Raw genomic sequence first — 19,019 nt, 5'->3', positions numbered from 1 at the left:
TTGACAGCATATTTGAGACATTGAAATTGTTCCATGTTCCGCATTGTTCCATGGCCTTCATTTTCATTGCCCTATACCGGTTTCTCAACCTCAGAACTACTGGCATTTTGGGGTAGGTGATTCTTTGTTGTGGGGGCTGTCCTGTGCATTGTAGGGGGTGCAGCAGCATCCTTGTGCTGTATGCACTAGATGCCAATGGCACTCCCTACCCAAGTTATGACAGCGTAAAATGTCTCTAGACCACAATTTTTGTATCCATTCTACTTTTTTTTTAATAATTTTTATTGAGCTTTAAGTGAACGTTTACAAATCAAGTCAGTCTGTCACATATAAGCTTATATACACCTTACTCCATACTCCCACTTACTCTCCCCCTAATGAGTCAACCCATCCAGTCTCTCCTTTCGCGACAATTTTGCCAGTTTCTAACCCTCTCTACCCTCCTATCTCGCCTCCAGACAGGAGATGCCAACACAGTCTCTAGTGTCCACCTGATACAAGTAGCTCACTCTTCATCAGCATCTCTCTCCTACCCATTGTCCAGTCCCTTCCATGTCTGATGAGTTGTCTTTGGGAATGGTTCCTGTCCTGGGCCAACAGAAGGTTTGGGGACCATGACCGCCGGGATTCCTCTAGTCTCAGTCAGACCATTAAGTCTGGTCTTTTTATGGGAATTAGGGGTCTGCATCCCACTGATCTCCTGCTCCCTCAGGGGTTCTCTGTTGTGCTCCCTGTCAGGGCAGTCATCGGTTGTAGCCGGGCACCATCTAGTTCTTCTGGTCTCAGGATGATGTAAGTCTCTGGTTCATGTGGCCCTGTCTCTTGGGCTCGTAGTTATCGTGTGACCTTGGTGTTCTTCATTCTCCTTTGATCCAGGTGGGTTGAGACAAATTGATGCATCTCAGATGGCCGCTTGTTAGCATTTAAGATCCCAGACGCCACGTTTCAAAGTGGGATGCAGAATGTTTTCATAATAGAATTATTTTGCCAGTTGACTTAGAAGTCCCCTTAAGCCATAGTCCCCAAACCCCCGGCCTTGCTCCGCTGATCTTTGAAGCATTCAGCTCATCCCAGAAACTTCTTTGCTTTTGGTCCAGTCCAGTTGAGCTGACCTAAAGTAGTTCTTATTTACCAACTAATCAGTAAATAACCCTCTCCCACCCTCCCTCCCTCCCCACCTCATAACCACAAAAATATGTGTTCTCAGTTTATACTATTTCTCAAGATCTTATAATAGTGGTCTTATACAATATTTGTCCTTTTGCCTCTGACTAATTTCGCTCAGCGTAATGCCTTCCAGGTTCCTCCATGTTATGAAATGTTTCACAGATTCCTCACTGTTCTTTATCGATGCGTAGTATTCCATTGTGTGAATATACCACAATTTATTTAACCATTCATCCTTTGATGGACACCTTGGTTGCTTCGAGCTTTTTGCTATTGTAAACAGAGCTGCAATAAACATGGGTGTGCATATATCTGTTCGTGTGAAGGCTCTTATTTCTCTAGGGTATATTCCGAGGAGCGGGATTTCTGGGTTGTATGGTAGTTCTATTTCTAACTTTTTAAGAAAACACCAGATAGATTTCCAAAGTGGTTGTACCATTTGACATTCCCACCAGCAGTGTATAAGAGTTCCAATCTCTCTGCAGCCTCTCCAACATTTACTATTTTGTGTTTTTTGGATTAATGCCAGCCTTGTTGGAGTGAGATGGAATCTCATTGTAGTTTTAATTTGCATTTCTCTAATGGCTAATGATCGAGAGCATTTTCTTATGTATCTGTTAGCTGCCTGAATATCTTCTTTAGTGAAGTGCGTGTTCATATCCTTTGCCCACTTCTTGATTGGGTTGTTTGTCTTTTTGTGGTTGAGTTTTAACAGAATCATATAGATTTTAGAGATCAGGCACTGGTCGGAGATGTCATAGCTGAAAATTCTTTCCCAATCTGTAGGTGGTCTTTTTACTCTTTTGGTGAAGTCTTTAGATGAGCATAGGTGTTTGATTTTTAGGAGCTCCCAGTTATCTGGTTTCTCTTCGTCATTTTTGGTAATGTTTTGTATTCTGTTTATGCCTTGTATTAGGGCTTCTAACGTTGTCCCTATTTTTCTTCCATGATCTTTATCGTTTTAGTCTTTATGTTTAAGTCTTTGATCCACTTGGAGTTAGTTTTTGTGTTTGGTGTGAGGTATGGGTCCTGTTTCATTTTTTTGCAAATGGATGTCCAGTTATGCCAGCACCATTTGTTAAAAAGACTATCTTTTCCCTAATTAACTGACACTGGGCCTTTGTCAAATATCAGCTGCTTATATATGGATGGATTTATATCTGGGTTCTCAATTCTGTTCCATTGGTCTATATGCCTGTTGCTGTACCAGTACCAGGCTGTTTTGACTACTGTGGCTGTATAAGATGTTCTAAAATCAGGTAGAGTGAGGCCTCCCACTTTCTTCTTCTTTTTCGGTAATGCTTTACTTATCCAAGGCTTCTTTCCCTTCCATATGAAGTTGGTTATTTGTTTCTCCATCACATTAAAAAATGTCATCAGAATTTGGATCGGAAGTGCACTGTATGTATAGATGGCTTTTGGTAGAATAGACATTTTTACTATGTTAAGTCTTCCTATCCATGAGCAAGGTATGTTTTTCCACTTAAGTAGGTCCTTTTTAGTTTCTTGTAGTAGTACTTTGTAGTTTTCTTTACATAGGTCTTTTACATCTTTGGTAAGATTTATTCCTAAGTATTTTATCTTCTTGGGGGCTACTGTGAATGGTATTGATTTGGTGATTTCCTCTTCGATGTTCTTTTTGTTGATGTAGAGGAATCCGAGTGATTTTTGTATGTTTATCTTATCACCTGAGACTCTGCCAAACTCTCCTATTAGTTACATTAGTTTTCTGGATGATTCCTTAGGGTTTTCTATATATAAGATCATGTCATCTGCAAACAGAGATAATTTTACTTCCTCCTTGCCAATCTGGATGCCCTTTATTTCTTTGTCTAGCCTAATTGCTCTGGCTAGGACCTCTAGCACGATGTTGAATAAGAGCGGTGATAAAGGGCATCCTTGTCTGGTTCCCGTTCTCAAGGGAAATGCTTTCAGGCTCTCTCCATTTAGAGTAATGTTGGCTGTTGGCTTTGTATAGATGCCTTTTATTATGTTGAGGAATTTTCCTTTAATTCCTATTTTGCTGAGAGTTTTTATCATAAATGGGTGTTGGACTTTGTCAAATGCCTTTTCTGAATCAATTGATAAGATCATGTGGTTTTTGTCTTTTGTTTTATTTATATGGTGGATTACATTAATGGTTTTTCTGATATTAAACCAGCCTTGCATACCTGGTATAAATCCCACTTGGTCGTGGTGGATTATTTTTTTGATATGTTGTTGAATTCTATTGGCTAGAATTTTGTTGAGGATTTTTGCATCTATGTTCATGAGGGATATAGGTCTGTACTTTTCTTTTTTTGTGATGTCTTTACCTGGTTTTGGTATCAGGGATATGGTGGCTTCATAGAATGAGTTAGGCAGTATTCCGTCATTTTCTATGCTTTGAAATATGTTTAGTAGTAGTGGTGTTAACTCTTCTCTGAAAGTTTGGTAGAACTCTGCAGTAAAGCCATCTGGGCCAGGGCTTTTTTTTTGTTGGGAGTTTTTTGATTACCGTTTCAATCTCTTTTTTTGTTATGTGTCTATTTAGTTGTTCTACTTCTGATTGTGTTAGTTTAGGTAGGTAGTGTTTTTCTAGGAATTCATCCATTTCTTCTAGGTTTGCAAATTTGTTAGAGTACAATTTTTCGTAATAATCTGATATGATTCTTTTAATTTCAGTTGGGTCTGTTGTGATGTGGTCCATCTTGTTTCTTAATCGGGTTAGTTGTTTCCTTTCCTGTATTTCTTTAGTCAGTCTGGCCAATGATTTATCAGTTTCATTAATTTTTTCAAAGAACCAGCTTTTGGCTTTGTTAATCCTTTCAATTGTTTTTCTGTTCTCGAATTCATTTAGTTCAGCTCTAATTTTTATTATTTGTTTTCTTCTGGTGCCTGATGGATTCTTTTGTTGCTCACTTTCTATTTGTTCAAGTTGTAGGGACAGTTCTCTGATTTTGGCTCTTTCTTCTTTTTGTATGTATGCATTTATTGATGTAAATCGGCGTCTGAGCACTGCTTTTGCTGTGTCCCAGAGGTTTTGATAGGAAGTGTTTTCATTCTTGTTGCATTCTATGAATTTCTTTATTCCCTCCTTAATGTCTTCTATAACCCAGTCTTTTTTCAGCAGGGTATTGTTCAGTTTCCAAGTATTTGATTTCTTTTCCCTAATTTTTCTGTTATTGATTTCCACTTTTATGGCCTTGTGGTCTGAGAAGATGCTTTGTAATATTTCGATGTTTCGGATTCTGCAAAGGTTTGTTTTATGACCTAATATGTGGTCTATTCTAGAGAATGTTTCATGTGCGCTAGAAGAAAAAGGATACTTTGCAGCAGTTGGGTGGAGTGTTCTGTATAAGTCAATGAGGTCAAATTGGTTGATGGTAGCAATTAGGTCTTCCGTGTCTCTGTTGAGCTTCTTACTGGATGTCCTGCCTGTCCTTCTCTGAAAGTGGTGTGTTGAAGTCTCCTACTATAATTGCGGAGGTGTCTATCTCACTTTTCAGTTCTGTTAAAATTTGTTTTATGTATCTTGCAGCCCTGTCATTAGGTGCATAAATATTTAACATGGTTATATCTTCCTGGTCAATTGTCCCTTTTATCATTATGTAGTGTCCTTCTTTATCCTTTGTGGTGGATTTAACTTTAAAGTCTATTTTGTCAGAAATTAATATTGCTACTCCTGCTCTTTTTTGCTTATTGTTTGCCTGATATATTTTTTTTCCATCCTTTCAGTTTTAGTTTGTTTGTGTCTCTAAGTCTAAGGTGCGTCTCTTGTAGGCAGCATATAGATGGATCGTGTTTCTTTATCCAGTCTAAGACTCTCTGTCTCTTGGTGCGTTTAGTCCATTTACATTCAGCGTAATTATAGATAAGTACGTGTTTAGTGCTGTCATTTTGATGCCTTTTTGTGTGTGTTGTTGACAATTTCATTTTTCCACTTACTTTTTTGTGCTGAGACGTTTTTCTTTGTAAATTGTGTGTTCCTCATTTTCATAGTATTTGACTTTATGTTTGCTGAGTCGTTATGTTTTTCTTGGCTTTTATTTTGAGTTATGGGGTTGTTATACCTCTTTGTGGTTACCTTAATATTTACCCCCTATTTTTCTAAGTAAAAACCTAACTTGTATTGTCCTATATCACCTTGTATCCCTCTCCATATGGCAGTTCTATGCCACCTGTATTTAGTCCCTCTTTTTGATTATTGTGATCTTTTACATATTGACGTCAATGATTCCCTGTTTTGAGTTTTTTTTTTTTTTAATTAATCTTAATTTGTTTTTGTGATTTCCCTATTTGAGTTGATCTCAGGATGCTCTGTTCTGTGACCTTGTGTTGTGCTGGTATCTGATATTATTGGTTTTCTGACCAAACAGTTTTCTTTAGGATTTCTTGTAGCTTTGGTTTGGTTTTTGCAAGTTCTCTAAGCTTGTATTTATCTGTAAATTTCTTAATTTCGCCTTCATATTTCAGAGAGAGTTTTGCTGGATATATGATCCTTGGCTGCCAGTTTTTCTCCTTCAGTGCTCTGTATATGTCATCCCATTGCCTTCTTGCCTGCATGGTTTCTGCTGAGTAGTCTGAACTTATTCATATTGATTCTCCATTGTAGGAGACCTTTCTTTTATCCCTGGCTGCTTTTAAAATTTTCCCTTTATCTTTGGTTTTGGCAAGTTTGGTGATAATATGTCTTGGTGTTTTTCTTTTTGGATCAATCTTAAATGGGGTTCGATGAGCATCTTGGATAGATATCCTTTTGCCTTTCATGATGTCAGGGAAGTTTTCTGCCAACAGATCTTCAACTATTCTCTCTGTATTTTCTGTTATCCCTCCCTGTTCTGGGACTCCAATCACATGCAAGTTATTCTTCTTGATAGAGTCCCACATGATTCTTAGGGTTTCTTCATTTTTTTAATTCTTTTATCTGATTTTTTTTCAGCTACACTGGTGTTAATTCCCTGGTCTTCCAGATCTCCCACTCTGCATTCTAATTGCTCGAGTCTGTTCCTCTGACTTCCTATTGCATTGTCTAATTCTGTAATTTTATTGTTAATCTTTTGGATTTCTGAATGCTGTCTCTCTGTGGATTCTTGGAACTTATTAATTTTTCCACTATGTTCTTGAATAATCTTTTTGAGTTCTTCAACTGCTTTATCAGTGTGTTCCTTGGCTTTTTCTATAGATTGCCTTATTTCATTTCTGAGGTCATCCCTGATGTCTTGAAGCATTCTGTAAATTTGTTGTTTATATTCTGTATCTGGCAATTCCAGGATTGTATCTTCATTTGGGAAAGATTTTGATTCTTTAGTTTGGGGAGTTGTAGAAGCAGTCATGGTCTGCTTCTTTATGTGGTTTGATATCGACTGCTGTCTCCGAGCCATCACTAAGATATTGTAGTGATTTATTCTATATTTGCTCACTGAGTCTTATCTTGTTTTGTTTTCTTTCAATATACGTAGATGGGCTACTAGATTGCGCTGTCTTGATTGTTGTAGCCCTTGACTCACTTATGTCCTATTACCAGCTGGTTTGGGCTGTTACCAGATATATAAGCCTCAGTCCATTCACTATTCTTGAGTAGAATCTGATTTTGGGTCATCAAGTGTGTGGTGCAGACTGTCACCTATCCACCTAGAGAAGTAGTGGTGATAGTTGTGTGCACCAGATTCTAGTAGCAGCTGGGGTTCACAGTCCAGGGTGGGGGCAAGATACTGACAGGCTTCTCCTAAGTGTCAGTGAGGTAGGTGTGTCTCTATTCCTAAAGCACCTTGGTGGGTGGGCTTTGCAGGTGTACCTTAGGCCCCCAGTGCAAGTACCTCTACAGATTGGTAGGTGTCACCCTCCTTAGACTCCTAAGGCAGGAGGCTAGGTAGTCTGAGGGGAGCTTCAGTCCTCAGTTCCCTGTTGTGGGTCAGTGAGGGCTCTGTTGAATACGCAGAGATATCAGACCTGGGAAACTTGTCTTTCCAGTAAATCCGCTAAAACAATTGCAGTCAGATCCCTATCAGAAATGCTCTTGCATTATAATAGCCACCTTGTTCCCTGTAGGGATGAAAGCCCAAGACTGTGGATCACATATGCTTGGCTGGAGCTGGTTCTGTGTTTTTAGTCCAATTAGGGAAGGATTTCTGGTCCCTGGGTTTTTTGTAGCTGCTTCTCTCAGGCCAGGAGAATGGGTTTGGAAAAGACCAAAGAAAGAAAAACCGCAGTGCTGTTCATCCTCTGGCTCAGGAAATTCCAACGTTAATGAAGCCACCTGGGAAGGGGAGGGGGGGTTCAGATAAATAGGAGAGAGTAGCACCCCGGAATATAGACAAAGTTACTTATCTTACTTGGGACGACTGTTTTATCTGAGATTCCCGAGGGGCGCATCCACTGTGTGCTGGCTGGGTAGAGATTGACCCCGAGGGTCAGGCCCCTGTCCCGTGCTTGCGCTGTCTCAGAAGCCGCAGTTAGTTCCTCCGCTCCCAGTCCAAAGCCCAGCGCCAAGGTTCCCTGGCTGGGATGCTGCACTCCTGGCTCCAAAACCAGTCACTGCCTCCCGGTGACTTCTCCTCCTTTCAGCCGTGTGGCTGTGCTGCCTGCAGGCACTGGCTGGGCTTCCCCCGAGGTCAGTTCAGGGGGCTAGGGCTGCGCCCCGTGTTTGCGCCGTCTCAGGATGCTGTGCTTAGCTCCCCTGCACCCAATCCAAAGCCCGGCGCCAAGGTTTCCTGACTGGGACGCTGGCTCCAGGCTCCAAAAACAGTTGCTGCTTCCCCGTGGTTGTTCGTTCTCAGTCTCTGTCGCTCAGGTCAACTCTTTAGATCTGTGTTTGATGGTCAGGGTTCATAGATTGTCATGCATGTGATCGATTCACTTGTTTTTCTGAGTCTTTCTTGCAAGAAGGATCCGAGGTAGCATCTACCTAGTCAGCCATCTTCTCCATTCTACTCTTGATGAGCATTTGAGTAATTTCCAGTTTGAGGCTATTATTCATAGTGAGGCTATGAACCTTCTAGTACATGCCTTTTGATGGACATATGTACGCACTGCTGTTGGGTAAATACCTAGGGGTAGAATTGCTGGACCACGGGGTATATGTGTGTTTTACTAGATACTTACTGCCAGTTTTCCAAAGCAGTTGCTTTGATTTACTCCCACTAGGGAAGCTGTGTATCAGAGTTGCAGTTGCTTCACATCCTCACCAATACTTACTCATTTCGTCCATTCCGGTGGGTGTGCTGTAGTAGTAAATTTCCCTGATCACTAATAAATTTGACCACATTTTCATGTTTACTGGCCATTTTTTACGCTAACATTTAGTGGGTGCGTTCTTTGTCAACTCCCAGTCCTCTCTGCTTTACAAGTCTTACCTCATTTAATGACAACAGCACCATCCTCATTTCAGAGATGGGTAAAAAGTTTTTGGTAAGAGGAGCTGAGATTCACGCCCCACTGTTTCGGGGTGAGCACCTTAGCCTTGTCATCCCACTTCAAGAGTTGGGCCACCCTAGCCACACTGAGATCTAACCAGTTATTTTTGCACTTGTCTACTAACCTTAAGGTTGTCGACTGAAACCCACCCAGTGGCAGCACTGTGAAAGAAAGGCCTGGAGGGCACTCCATAAAGATTACAACCAAGAAAACCCCAGGGGAAGTTCTACTCTGTGTCAGAATCCACTCAAGGGCAACGGGGTGGGAGGGGGATGGTCTACAGAAGTGCAGAAGAAAAGGAAGCAAATGAAGATAGCCAAGAAGAAGGGAGGAGGACAAGCCCCCAGGCTACAGATAAAGAAGGGAAGGAGAAAAAGTGCTGGAGCTTGTGAAATAGGAGATGCAAATTGCAAATTAAAAGTTTATTTACAGGAAAGTCGTGAGAAGCAAGAACAGAAAGGGCTGGAGGTGGTGTGGCAGTGAGGCAGGGCACCTAAGTGGCCATCCTTAGCTGGGTGAAGGGAACACAGGGGCCAGGCTGTGGAGAAGGGGTGCTTTTTCTGGCAGCTTCTGCCAAGGCCCCAGGAGGGGTGTGAAAGCAGCAGAGGTGCAGAAGGGACATCAGGCAAAGACTTTGAGGAGCTCCACCAGGCGTGGGTCCTTGTAGAGCTTTTCCTCCAGAGCCAGGTACTTCAGGGGCGCCAGCTCCTTGTGTCTGCAATTGGAGGGCAGGGCAACAGGGGGTGAGGGAGCATGAAGCTGGTGGCCCAGCCCCCCTGCCCCCCTCTCCAGATCCCCTGCCCCCTCACCGATTGAGCCGCTGCTCCAGGATGCGGATGCGGAACATGGCCTGAGAACAGTAACTCAGGTACAGATCCTCATCCTCGGGAGTCAGGGTCACCTGGTTCTCCTGGTACCACTGCTGCTTCTTCTGCAGTTCCTGGGTCTCCTGTGGGCACAGGGAGGAGAGGAAAGAGTTGATGGGGGCTGACCTCACCCAGGCTGCAGGCTGAAATCCCACTAGTCTCCAGACAGGGCCCCACTGCCCCCACACCCAGAAGTCAGAAAGGCAGAGGCCAAGGCCATACAGGGTCTTGGTTGGGGGCTGCTGAGGCTGTGTTTAGGAGGACATAATATCCATGAGATCAAAGCAGGGGTCAAGACTGAGACAACTATTCAGCTCTGGACAAATTTCCTACATTTTCAGAGCCTCCAATTTCTTAACTGAAAACTGAAGCTCATTGTGCCCTCACCCCCACCTTGTAGAGCAGTTTGCAGTAAGATAATATGGGAAGTATATGGTGCATGCTTGACCCGCAGAAATGGGTCAGTGCATCTATCTACGCTTCCATCCATCCACCCACTCAGCCATCCATCTACCCCCCCATCCACCTCATCCATCCACTCACTGATCCACTCCATCTCTCCACCCGCCCCATCCATCCATCTCTCCACCCGCCCCATCCATCCATCTCTCCACCCGCCCCATCCATCCATCTCTCCACCCGCCCCATCCATCCATCTCTCCACCCGCCCCATCCATCCATCTCTCCACCCGCCCCATCCATCTCTCCACTCACCCCATCCATCCACCCATGTACCAATCCACTCCAGCCATCCATTTCTCCACCCACCCCATCCATCCATCCATCTCTCCACCCACTCCATCCATCCATCTCTCCACCCACCCCATCCATTCACCCACGCACCGACCCACTCCATCCATCCATTTCTCCACCCACCCCATCCATCCATCTCTCCACTCACCCCATCCATCCATCTCTCCACCCACCCCGTCCATCCATCTCTCCACCCACCCCGTCCATCCATCTCTCCACCCACCCCATCCATCCATCTCTCCACCCACCCCATCCATCCACCCATGCACCGATCCACTCTATCCATTTCTCCACCCACCCCATCCACCCATCTCCATCCACCCCATCCATCATCTCTCCACCCACCCCATCCATCCATCTCTCCACCCACCCCATCCATCCATCTCTCCACCCACCCCATCCATCCACCCACCCACCCATCCAATGAACAAGAGTGAGGAAGAACACCTCATCATTTGAAAACCCTGAGCACTGACACGCTCATCCCCTCCTCGGTCCCTCACAAGTCTGTGAGGTGGTGGGGCAGACAGCCCTGGGCCCATTTCCCGGATGAGGGTGCCAAGGCACCCTGCGCGCCCCTCCCAGGGCCTCGGCTGCACCTTCTCAAAGCGAGCCTGGATGAGGTTGGCCTTGTCGATGAGCCTCTGCTTGAAGTCGCTGAGGCATTCATCCTTGAGGCGCACAGCCTGCCAGCGTGTCAGCTTCTCGCCTGGTGGGAGCTGTGCCAGGAATGGGGCCAGGTAGTCCAGCTGGGTCTCCATCTGCCGCAGGTGCTCCTCGTGCATCACGCGTTCCTGGGGAGTGGGCATGAGGGTCATGTGGGGCAGCAAGGGGCATCAGGGACCTCTCAGCCAGGTCCACATTGTGACAGTGCAAAATCAGGCCACAAATCCAGGACCCAGTGCTGGGCGCCTTGGGCTGAGGCCTTAGAGGGGACCTGTGGGCTGGTGTCTTGTACCCATGCTTACGGATAACAGCCTAACTCTTATTTCTTCCATGAATTCAGGGCTCTTTATCTAAGCCTGAGTTTCCTCTGAGGATTCAGCCAAGATCATATCTGTAAACACATAGTCTGTTGCCGACACGCTTGCTCAATGAGTGGTGGTGGTTTCGTGTGCCGTCGAGTCATTTCCAACTCATCCCAACCCCATGTGACAGTAGAACTGCCCCATAGAGTTTTCCAGGCTACAGTCTACAGAAGCAGATCACCAGGTTTTTCTCCCGCAGAGACACTGGGTGGGTTCAAACCATCAGCTTTTTGGTTAGCAGCCAAGTGCTTGACTGTGGCACCACCAGGGCTCCCTGGTGGTGGAGTTAATGACATTAAATTAAAAACCACCAGAAACTGCCTTCATGCTTCCCTTTTATCCTGGGGCCTTGTGTCCTGCAGCACAGATGGCCATGAAGTGGAGATGTGGGGGCTGACGCCCACCCCCTCGGGTTTGGGAGCCAGTCATCTGATGCCCTGCCCCAGCTCACTAACTGCAAACTATTTTTAGAGATTTCCAATTGTTTGATGAAGAAGATTCGGAAACCAGCTTGGGAAACCAAGCCAGGACTTGCAACCTGTGGGTGTAACTTGAACACCCTGCGCTGCAGGGGTGGCCTAAGAACTCAGGCCTGTGGCCACAGTCGGCTTGCTGGGGCTTCGGGGAAAGGCTTCAAGCTCCATAGGAGTCCAGGGTGGAGGCGGGTACACAGGTACGTTTTCTTCTTTCCCACATACAGTATAGACCATGGCTTAACCAGAAGCCCCTGGAAGTGGGGGGAAGACCTGGCTTAGATCATGAGGACTCCGGGGTGAATCAAAGAAATGGCTAGTTCAGCAGCAAGGATGAATACCATGGTGTCAGTAACTTCATGCCCTTATACAAAGGGCTTCCCAGTAGAATCCCTAGTCATTCTTGCCACCCTGGAAGCCAGGGGGTGGGGGTGGGAGGCTGGTCCAGGAAAAGCTGGGGCCGGAGCGATGGAGGGGGCTCACCATGGCCTCCCGATATTCCTTGCTCTTCTCATTGCGCTTGGTGTCATAGATGGAGATGGTCAGCACATGCCCCTCTTCCTCCTCCTCTCGAAGCTTCAGGATCTCCAGCACCTGGGGTGGGGAAGGGGGTGGGGGTGTGATTAAGACACGCCCACCCCATCACCTCTCACCTGCCCACTCTCCCATGGGACCCTACCTCCAGCTCTGACTCCCAGGCCTGGTGTCTGGACAGCTTCTCCTCGCTCTTGAGCTTTATCATGGCCTCGTACTGGTAGAGAAGCTTCTTAGTGTGCTCCATCGGCTCCACCTGGGACAACAACCAGCACACTGACATGGAGAGGCCACCTGGGTTCCAATCTGCCCCTGCCACTTCCTAGCTGTGTGACCTAAAACAAGTTGTTTAACCTTTCTGGGCCTCAGTTTCCTCATCTGTAAAAACACAAGTAACAGAGCAGGAGCCAGAGACTCAGAGGGATTGAGGAAGGTGCCAGAGGAGTGAGGATTTGAACTAAGAAAATCAGACCACAGTGGTGGTGTCTTTTCCTACTTAGCATTGGTCCTCTGGATCTGGGTCTTCCCTGCCCAGGGGTAGCGGTGGGGAGTGGTCTCAGCCCATTGGGTTCTCCTTGGTGGAAGAGGGGGAGATTTTTAAAAGAGCTGCAAAGAGAGGGGTACCCAGACGGGAGCTTTTGATTATCGCAAGGAGCCCGTACCCGCTTAGGTCGGGTCGATTCGACTCACAGCGACTCTGCAGGACAGAGTAGAACTGCCGCATAGTTTCCAAGGAGCGCCTGGTGGTTTGGAACACCCAACCTTTTGGTTAGCAGCCATAGCGCTTAACCACTACACCACTAGGGTTTCCTATCCCAAGGAGCAGGGTGAATTTCCAACTGGGAGCCAGAGCTTCCGGTCCTGGTTCTCCCAAGTTGCTGGGACAGGACCGAGGTCCGAGCGGCTTCTCCTCCCCCCACCCGCTGCATTCCGCGGCCACGCTCCCAGGCCCACCTCGAAGCTGACGCACATGTCAGGCGTCATGATGATCTTGTTGCCCTTGCTGTCCACCTCGGTGCGCCGCAGGAACTCCCGCTTGGAGGCCGTGATGTGGTCGTTGCGGCAGTGGTAGCACAGCTGGATGCGCTCGTCCGCGATCAGGAACACACGCTCGGCCACGTCCTCGTCCGCGGGCTTCGCGGGGTTGCGGCAGAACCGCTCGGTGATCTTCTGTGAGGCCAGAACAGGCAGAGGACAGGAGGTGGGGGAAGGATTTCTATGCATGTCCCCAAGGGCACTCAGGGACATTGGGGTCTGGTGTCCTCTGGAGGTTCCTGTGGAGCAGACCCCTAGCCAGACAGTGGTTCTTATGGCCCCACAGCTCTCAGGCCAGGCCGCTCCAGCCCTGTATGGTGTTAGACGTCTCTAGCTCTTCAACAAGACTGCTCGCCCACCTCCAGAGACAGGGAGCTCACCACCTCTCCCGGTTGCCTACTACCATCACTAGATATCCTTTACTGCTAGAAAGAGCTGCTGTGGTATGCAGCCATTAAACTCAGTTGCCAAATAATTTGTAATGACACAGAGGAAAAGCACACTTTAATTTAAGTGGATGATATGAGGATTACACATGCATGGATCTCAACTAAGGTAGAAAAGACTCTCAAAACCAAACCCATTAATACACGGTAATTCTGACAAATGCCATCCTGAGATGTATTTACTTTTCTCTCCATATGTCTCCATATTTTCCAAATGTTTTGTGACAAGTGTGCATTTTTTTAGAACAGTGAGGAAATACTTGGCCCAACGGTTAAGGGCATAGCCTGACATCAGACAGCCCTGGGACGGTGCGTTTGGTAAAGCACTTGGTTCATAGTTCAAACCAAAACCCGTTGCCATCCAGTCGATTCTGACTCATACAGACCCTGTAGGACAGAATAGAACTGCCTTAATAAGCAGCCGAGCTCTTAACCATTGTGTCACCAGGGTTCCGGCTCATAGTTGGTGCTCATGAAATGTCTCAGGCTTTGATGGCACCCCAGAGCCAAGGCTCTCCCCATCCCATGGTGACCTTGGCCTGCCACGGAATGAGGGCCCCCTGTCCCCAGGCCCAGCGAACTCCTACCACTATGGGTCGGGGGTTGGATTCCGCGCTGTTCAGAGGGAGTTTCTTGACCCTGGGGCCAAAGTTGATGTGGCGGTAGGAGAGGAAGTCTGGCCGTCCCTGGAAGTGCTCCGTCATCGTCTTGGGCGTCTCCTCCCGCTTTATTAGGCCATCCACACGGGCCGACTGGTAAAACTCCATAACTCGGTCATTCTCGGGGAGCATGGACTTGTATGAGTGCACTGTGATGGGGGAGGGTAGGAGAGAAAGTGCCAGATGAGCAACCGAACTATGAGAGCTGGCATGATAACAGACCCCAGGCCCAAGGGAGAAGGCAGCACCACGTATGGATGAGAATTAGTGATATAACCAATCCCCAATTGTTGGGTATTTAGGTTGTTTCCAGCTTTTTGTTATTGTAAACAACACCATGATGAACATCTCTCATGTGTTCTTTGTTCTTGCTCAGGATAGATTCTCAGCAGTGGAATTGCTGGGTCAAAGAGGGTACACATCTTAAGACCATTGTAGATATATTTTGCCGAACTGCCCTCCAGAAAAGTTGTGCCAATTTGCTCTCCTACCAGCAGTGACAGGGTGACTGCTGCTTTGCACGCTTGTTCACACCGGTGGGACTATTTTTCTCCATCTTTACCAACTTGAGGGTTGTAAAATGGTCCCTTATTGGGTTAGTTTCTTTTTTTTTTTTTTTTTGACAACAAATGAGGTTGGTCATGTTTTTAAATGTGTATTGGCCCTATGTTTTTCCTTTGCGAATTCTTGAAAAGGGTTATTGATTCTCTCCCAAGACATGACCTTCCCTCCCTTGCCAACTTTCTGAGCTCATGGCCATGTCCACACTTTACACACCATCTGCCCTTTGCATTGCCCTTGTGGGGAACATTTACTGGTTTTACTACTCAACATCCTTATCTCCTTTAACTGTGGTCCCCACTGTGTGCCCTCTTGCTGGGCTTCCTGCCCAACATCAAGCACAGAATGGGCATGTAGCCCCAGCTATGACTTCCTGGAGGAACATTTGTTACTTCTCCTTGGATTTTCTGAGCTCCCCCCATCTCCCCACACATCAGGTTGCTTAGGGAGGCAGAGATGGTTTCTGCTGCTTGCCACCCAGGAACCCCGTCCATACAAGGATGCTGACTCCTCCCACCGCATACCAGCTGCCATGGAGGCAGTGTGTACTCCCTCCTTGCCCTGGGCTCCTGCCTGACCAGTAATGGAGTCCACGCACCACGCAGAGCCTGGGGGTGGCCTGGCTTGAAGTAGTCAGTGTTTAGGCCTGTGGTCTTGTTCATGTGCCTCAGCTCCAACATGTCCTCCCGGTTCTGGTACCACTCCTTTATCTCCAAAATGTTGGTACCTGTGGTGCCGAGTGAAGCTTGCTGCAGCCAGCCAGCTCCTCCAGCCTCCACCCCCCTGTTCCCCACACACAGAGGTCAGCAGAGCCCACACACACTGAGATAGTGGCAGTGATGTGCCCAAGGTCACACGACACACTGGGAGACCCAGCTCTCCTGCTCCCCACATCAAGCCTCACCCCTGCCCCTGCCCTAGCTCCCCCAGCCAGGCTGCCCCGTACACTCCAAATCCTCGTAGGTGGTGAGGCGGCACACGAGGCCATTGCTGTTGAGGTACGGGGCCCACTTCTCCAGTTTCGCCCTCTTGTACAGGATTATCTTCTTCCCATTGGGGCAGCGGGTCTCGAATGCTGTGGGCACAGAGTAGGTCTGAGGGCTCTCTTCCCCAGATCGGGGAGCCCAGGCCTGAGGGAGAAGGCAGCTCCACATATGGATAAGCACTAATGGTATAACCGATCCCCTACTGCTGGGTATTTAGGTTCTTTCCAACTTTTTGTTATAAACAGCACCATGATGAACACCTGTGTCATGAATTCTTTGTTCTTGCTCATTGTTCGCTCAGGACAGAGTCTCAGCAGTGGAATTGCCCATCACACTGTCTGCTCCCTCCTGCCCCTGCCAGGCCCCAAGTCCCCTCGGGGCGTTCTCAGGCCAGGCAGAGGCACAGGCCCACAAGAACAGGGTTCGAGCCCGACCCGAGCATCTGCTCCCCAGACACATCAGTCTCCCTGGCTGCCAGGCCTTTGCCTGTGCAGGTCTCTCTGCCTGAAACATGGTCCCCTCCTGCCCTTGCTGGGCTGAATCCTTCCGACCCTTCCAAACTTAGCTCAGGGAGCCCCACCTCTTGGGAGCCCTCAACGCCTAAGCTGGGCCAGGTGGGCCCCTCTGGGTTCCTGTGACACCCTCTCCAGTACTTTCCACCCTAGTGGAATGGCCTCTGCCCTCCCCATGGGTCTGGGTGCTCCCAAACGGGAAGCTCAGCAGCCAGCATGTTTCGACATGGGGCGTGAGCATTCCCGCTCTCCTGCTTTCTCTGCTTGACCTTCCTGGGTCCTGACACCCCCTGCACCATCTGAACCCTGTGCCTCCTTCAGGCAGAGGGGGTGAGAAAGGGGGAGGCCTGTGTCCCTGTCCTCCATGTGACCCAACCCCGGGGTACCCCACACCGAGCACAGGCGAACTGAGCCCCCTCCTGGGTGCCAGGTCACAGAGTGTGTGAACAGGGATGCTGCAGAAAGGGGGAGGGGCCAGGGCAGCCCAGCCTAGCTGTTGCCCTGGAACTGAGCCTGGCAAGGGTTTCTGAACAAGCCAATACCATCTGGGGAGATCTCAATCTGCTCCACCCACGAGTGCGGCATGTCGAAGCTCTTCTCCTCATCCTCCTTGCCCTGTTGAGAGAGGTTGGGAGTAGGAGGGTGCCGGTCAGGGCTGGGCCTTGAAGCAGACGTTAGGGCCCGAGCTGTCTCATTCCCTCAGCCAAGCCAAGATGTGTCATCAGCTTCCCTAGGGGAGCCGGTGGTCGTGAGAAGCTTGGACCCCCACACCTTTCAGGCGTGAGCCCACAATTACGGAGGGAGAGGAGTCACCTCTTGGCAGAGTGTCCTCCCCTGCACTCACCTTTCCTCAACTGGTCAGCCGAGGCGCCAGGCACAGCATTGGGCTAGTCTTCAAGAGAGTGGCTCTGGAGTCAGGTGGATCCAAGCGCCACCCTCCATCAGACACCAGCAGAGGGGCCTTGGGCAAGTCTCTTAACCCCTCTGAGCCTCAGTTACCTTAACTGTAAAATGGACCTCTTGGAAGGATTAAATGGCATCATGTATACAAAGAGCTTGGGACACTGCCTGGCTGCCATCATTATTTTTTCTCTCTGAGCTTTCGTTTCCTCATCTATAAAATAAGGCCTAGTCCACACAAATGGTTCTCAAACTAGGTAACCATGGAAACATGGATGGATAAGACTTTCTCCATGTAAAATTTTCTCCCACCGACATTGCTCAGACCTCTGGCACCAGTTGTGACTTCTTGCAGGTGACAAACAAACTGGGTGAGCAGTCAGCAGTGAGCCTTCTCAAAAATCTCTAAGGTGGCCCGGCAGGAGCTGCTGGTGGTGGCTGGAGGCTCCGTTTGTTCCCCGGGGCCCACAGCTGAGCTCTGGTTCTATAGGGACACCACTGGACCGTCCTCACAGTAACAAGGGTTTCAGGCCCAAGGATGGAATTAGGTCCTGTGACTGGAACTGCTTGAGGACCAATGGGCTGGGGTGCTATGGGTGCTCCTTCCAGGGCTGGCCTCGCTATACACTGCCTGGGCTATGCCTCATGGTCAGCCAGCAGGGGGCGCCTGTGACCCAGGACCTGTCCGCCAAAGATGAGGATGCTGAGAACACAGTATACCATTTCCCAGGCATACCTATACTGCTGTACCAGGCACATCACACCCACGGCCTTGTTTCTCCCTCAAGCAGCCCCAGGAGGTAGGACAGAGTCTCCCTGAGAACCCAGACTTTAGAGCCAGACTGCCTGGGTTCAGATCCCAGCTCTGTCACTCACTGGTTGTGCAGCCTTGGGTAAGTTACTTAACCTGTCTGTGTATAAGTCTTCCCATCAGTACCATGGGATGATAATAATCACGGATGATGATACTAGTAGCCACCTCACTGGGTGACTGTAAGGCACCGACAACAGTGTCTGGTACACAGTAAGAGCGTATGAATGTTACCAACTATTAGTATAACAGGAAAACCTGTGAAAGCTGGAATCTGTGCAAGGCAGAAACCTGTCAGAGAAGGAAAACTCAAGTATTTTCCACTAAAATGGGTGATAGAAAAGGGACAGTGCACCCTGTCAAAGGTGGAAACCTTGTGAGACATGGAAAAACAAGGCAGTCTCATTGAATTCCGGCGCCCATGGATTTCACTGCACTATGAATACCACTATGATGCCCTCCCCCATTTTACATACAGATAAGAAAACTGAAGCTTGTAACAGTTAGGAAATTCGCACAGGTTCACCGCCAGTAACTAAGGTCCCTGTGCCCCTAAACACCACACACGGGGCCTCCCGAAGACCTGCCTGGAAGGGATGCTGATGGCCCTAGGCCAACAACCTTTAGAAGGGCTAATACGACAGACAAGAAAAGCCTGAAAGTGGTCACAAAGGATGGAAAGTGAGGAACAGACAGCCCTGGAGTTCCCAGGGGCTCAGTGAGAAGGTCATATTACCCCATTCTAGGGGTGTGCTCTTCACAGCGAGCAGGGCAACCCTGCACAACGGTGGACTGTGTTTTGGGCAGGAGACCTGAATTCATGTCCCAGCCCTCCTCTAAGCCAGCAGTGGCCCTGGGCAGGTCTGGGCCTCAGTTTGCCCTCTGTAAAATGG

General features: G+C 48.0%; 1 protein-coding gene across 4 annotated transcripts in view; it reads right to left on the bottom strand.

The window, feature by feature from the left end:
• Window positions 1–1,180: 1,180 nt before the first annotated feature.
• The window catches only part of DRC7 (dynein regulatory complex subunit 7), a 44,319-nt gene continuing 26,480 nt past the window's right edge, over window positions 1,181–19,019 (bottom strand). For 3 of the 4 annotated variants that reach the window (XM_049864470.1, XM_049864469.1, XM_049864473.1), the window contains 10 exons: window positions 16,958–17,030; window positions 15,864–15,992; window positions 15,516–15,644; window positions 14,285–14,505; window positions 13,171–13,386; window positions 12,362–12,472; window positions 12,166–12,276; window positions 10,781–10,975; window positions 9,372–9,511; window positions 1,181–9,277 (listed from right to left, as the gene is read on the bottom strand). In XM_049864470.1, the coding sequence (XP_049720427.1) occupies window positions 9,184–9,277; window positions 9,372–9,511; window positions 10,781–10,975; window positions 12,166–12,276; window positions 12,362–12,472; window positions 13,171–13,386; window positions 14,285–14,505; window positions 15,516–15,644; window positions 15,864–15,992; window positions 16,958–17,030 (1,419 nt within the window). In that variant the 3' untranslated portion in view covers window positions 1,181–9,183. The remainder of the gene's footprint in view (window positions 9,278–9,371; window positions 9,512–10,780; window positions 10,976–12,165; window positions 12,277–12,361; window positions 12,473–13,170; window positions 13,387–14,284; window positions 14,506–15,515; window positions 15,645–15,863; window positions 15,993–16,957; window positions 17,031–19,019) is intronic. The other variant, XM_049864471.1, reaches the window with a different exon arrangement.

Source organism: Elephas maximus, chromosome 21 (genome assembly GCF_024166365.1).
Source record: "Elephas maximus indicus isolate mEleMax1 chromosome 21, mEleMax1 primary haplotype, whole genome shotgun sequence".
Classification (NCBI taxonomy): Eukaryota; Metazoa; Chordata; class Mammalia; order Proboscidea; family Elephantidae; genus Elephas; species Elephas maximus.
The sequence above is the reverse complement of the archived record's forward strand: the minus strand, read 5'-3'. Positions and strand labels throughout refer to the sequence as shown.